This window comes from Gadus chalcogrammus, chromosome 20 (genome assembly GCF_026213295.1).
Source record: "Gadus chalcogrammus isolate NIFS_2021 chromosome 20, NIFS_Gcha_1.0, whole genome shotgun sequence".
NCBI classification, from domain to species: domain Eukaryota; kingdom Metazoa; phylum Chordata; class Actinopteri; order Gadiformes; family Gadidae; genus Gadus; species Gadus chalcogrammus.
In genome coordinates this window covers 14,769,631-14,772,927 of record NC_079431.1, presented here as the reverse complement: position 1 = coordinate 14,772,927, position 3,297 = coordinate 14,769,631, and the positions used below count along the sequence as shown (strand labels likewise).

The window sequence follows — 3,297 nt, the reverse complement described above, 5'->3', positions numbered from 1 at the left end:
AAAAATCCTTTAAATTCAAACATTCACAAAGGTAAGCTGAGGGTAACCAGGTTTCTTAACTGCCATGTAAACATGAAAGCCTGGTTACGTAAACCGGTTTAGGGATAGAAGCCATGGTAAATTTATAAAAAAATGGGTTTAAGATAACTCCAAGGAGCCAGCTTTACAAACGGTTTGCTCTTCTGTTTAAAATACAAGCATTGAGAAAAAAATGAAATACATGCTGACTATATTCTTTATTTTCAATAATTGTTTCTCGTTAAATGCCAACTGTCTTGTATTGGCTGTTGATTTGTTTGAAAGTACTGTATAATATTGCAGCTATCATCTACTCTGTTAACAGTTCAGTATTTCAATGACATTTCTGGATTATTATTCACATTTATTAGACATTGTAAAACATTATGTCCTTTGTCCAGTACCAAGCTTTGTTTATTTAAAGAGAAATAAATGTTTCGTGACCTTTGTTGCTCTTGTGCTTCAATAACATGTCAGAGGTCAAAACAGTCATTCATAACATTCACACAAGGACATGGATATTCTAAAAGTCAAGTCAAATACACAGAATAAAATAAATAATAATTTAAACATAAATATGAGACAAGTCAAGTACAAAAAATAAATAAAATCAATAAAATCAGTGAACGTGAAATGTTCATGAGGTCACAAGCTTTGCTAAATGGTTGGCGTGCGGCTGCAGATGATGATGTCACAGCTCTGCAGGCACGGATCCATTTCTCACACACGGCACCTCATTTACATCTCCAAGCCGCCCCTGTCACTTGCACCCGGAGAAGCACTCGACGGGCGAGTGTCCGCGTGGGTTAACCAAGAAAACGCTTCACTCCTTTAAGCACGGGAGGACGAGCGAGCTAAAGAGTGAGATAGTCACAGAGAGAGAGAGAGAGAGAGAGAGAGAGAGAGAGAGAGAGAGAGAGAGAGAGAGCCCTCGGAAGTGCATTCAGAGCCCAGGGTACCTCTTGCACTCCTCTCTCCCACGAGATAAGTGGGAGAACCCCCCACCCCTCCAGACATCCCAAAGACAATGGCTCTCAATTACCAGTCAATAACAAATTAGAATAAGATAAGAAACCGAGGGTGAGTGGGAGGGGGGCGATCTGGTGAGAAGTCTACAGATGGGGTTCTCCCTCTCGCACGTCCGGAAAGAGAAAGAGCGAGAGGTGAGGGGGAGGGAACAACAGTCCCCCCCCCCCCTCAATCTTCGCACTTTAGGGGTGCCCCTCGCTGAGGTTAATCCCACTTTATCCAGGATAGGCGGGCTGTCAGATCTGGGGAGGGAGAGAGGAGGAGACGGGGGTTAGACAAAAGCATCACAAACATGGGACTTTAGGTACATTTTAGTGACTGTTTAACAAGTCACAAGCCTGCGGCTGAGAATACATGAGCACTCCAGCGCTGAAAAGCCTCATTCAGGCGGGATTCCCACAGAATGAGTAACGCTTAAAACCAACGCAGGCTGTTGCTGAGTGCCGTGACAATAGTGTGTGTGTGTGTGTGTGTGTGTGTGTGTGTGTGTGTGTGTGTGTGTGTGTGTGTGTGTGTGTGTGTGTGTGTGTGTGTGTGTGTGTGTGTGTGTGTGTGTGTGTGTGTGTGTTCCTCAGGGCACCGGTTTACACATAGGGTCTACACCTGGGAGTAAGACGTGCACAGTGTACACAAAGCTTGCGGTTCAAAGTGGTGTTAAGCTTCATTAAGGCCTTGTTCGGACTGTATTTTTTTTCTTTATTAATGCGCCACACTGATTAGGGTCTACTATGTTAACTGATTTTATTGTTGCTTTTTCATTTTCTTTGCATTTTCACAAATGTTGAATAATGGCCTTATATATTGGCCATTCATCAAAAAAGTTGTTGACCCAAAATGATGGGTCAACAACGATGACCAATCATGATGTTTAATATTAGCCTACTAGCCCAAATGGCCGTTTACTTTGCATTTTTCTATTTGTATTCAGCATACATTTTTTGTCTCTGGTAGTTGGTGTCATAATGAATTGAATTAAGTTGTAGGAACATCATCCCCCTCTTCTGATCCTTGTCATTCAATAGGATGCATTACTTGCACTTTCACTTTCACTGCTGCTGTGATTTTGATTGTTTGCTGTGTCTTACACGTCTCGTTTGTCATGTATGGGAAAAGCTAAAATAGCTATAAAAAAACTGTAAATGTATCTATTGACGATGCTGAGTGTAACATTTTAATAAGTGTGCCTCACTGGTGCAGACTCACCGCTCGTGTTCCAGATGGCGTTGGTTTGGTTCTTGTAGCCGTTCTTCATGCACTCGTCAACGTAGGACTTGGGGTCGCATCCCGACAGGAGAATCTCTCGGAGCAGGGCGATGTATGCGATGGCCAACCGCAGGGTGTCGATCTTCGACAGCCGCTTCTCGTAGGGGAACGTTGGCACGTGGCACCGGAGCTCCTCGAAGGCCGAGTTGATGCTCAGCATCCGCTTCCGCTCCCGGATGTTGGCGGCGTGCCTCTGGATTTTGTACGGGGGGTGGGCCGAGAGGCGCCTCGAGCGTCGCGTGCCGCTCTCGACGTTCTCGTCCCCCGAGGAGCTGTCGGCTTCCGTACCGCCGCCGAGGCCGGGCGACTGGGAGTCCAGATCGGTGAAGGTCAGCTGCTCGTCCGGGAATACCGACTGACAGCCGAACGAGGACCACGGAGAGAGCTGTCCGGAGACCGTGTTGCAGTCCAAGAGCAGGGTGTCCAGCTGGGTCTGGAACTGAAAGTTGGGGTCCATCTGACCCCAGAACGCGTAGTCCGTGGTTGCATCTTGTTCAAAGTCAAAGAAGATGTCCTCCATGTTTGATTTTTTTAAGGTTAATGAGAACAACAATAACAAAGTGACTGTAAACGAAACGAGTGACACGCTGCTACTTGTATCGAAGCCCTGGCTATATACCTGTCTCCGGCCTGATCTGACGTCGTGTGACCGTCGCTGGGGGGACTGGCGGATTAAATAGGTGCGGGCCCCTGTGCACGCGGCGGGGCGCTGGGGCTCCGTTGTAAAGACTGAAAGGAGCTCATTAAGGAACGACCGCCATCGCTTTAAAAGCCAATCACAAAGGAATCAGTTGATCCCCGAATCACCAAAGCGGAGCGGCACACGTGTCCAATTATAAAGTTTGCCCAAGTAGTCCGCTAATATTTACAAGGGAAGGGGGGAAAGAAAAAACGGCCGTTTGGAGAGGTTGTGCGCGTCGCGGGCGCGCCGGCCCGTGAATGGGATTGGTTGATCAATTGGGAGTGCGCTGACGACAAACAAAAACT

At 46.8% G+C, this 3,297-nt stretch overlaps 1 protein-coding gene across 1 annotated transcript; it reads right to left on the bottom strand.

The window, feature by feature from the left end:
* Positions 1-224: 224 nt before the first annotated feature.
* LOC130373580 (pancreas transcription factor 1 subunit alpha-like) lies at positions 225-3,053 on the bottom strand. The gene is made up of 2 exons (XM_056580179.1): positions 2,251-3,053; positions 225-1,289 (listed from the first exon to the last, which is right to left on the bottom strand). The coding sequence occupies exons 1-2, from the start codon at positions 2,828-2,830 to the stop codon at positions 1,252-1,254; spliced, it is 618 nt and encodes a 205-aa protein (XP_056436154.1). The 5' UTR covers positions 2,831-3,053; the 3' UTR covers positions 225-1,251.
* Between the last annotated feature and the right edge of the window lie 244 nt (positions 3,054-3,297).

What these genes read in the sequence shown, in the direction of transcription:
- LOC130373580 (XM_056580179.1), bottom strand. Translation starts at nt 2,830, where the DNA reads ATGGAGGACATCTTCTTTGACTTTGAACAAGATGCAACCACGGACTAC. An exon ending in CGCCATCTGGAACACGAGCG is followed by an intron (nt 1,290 to 2,250) that starts GTGAGTCTGCAC and finishes CTCCCTCCCCAG; the next exon opens with ATCTGACAGCCCGCCTATCC.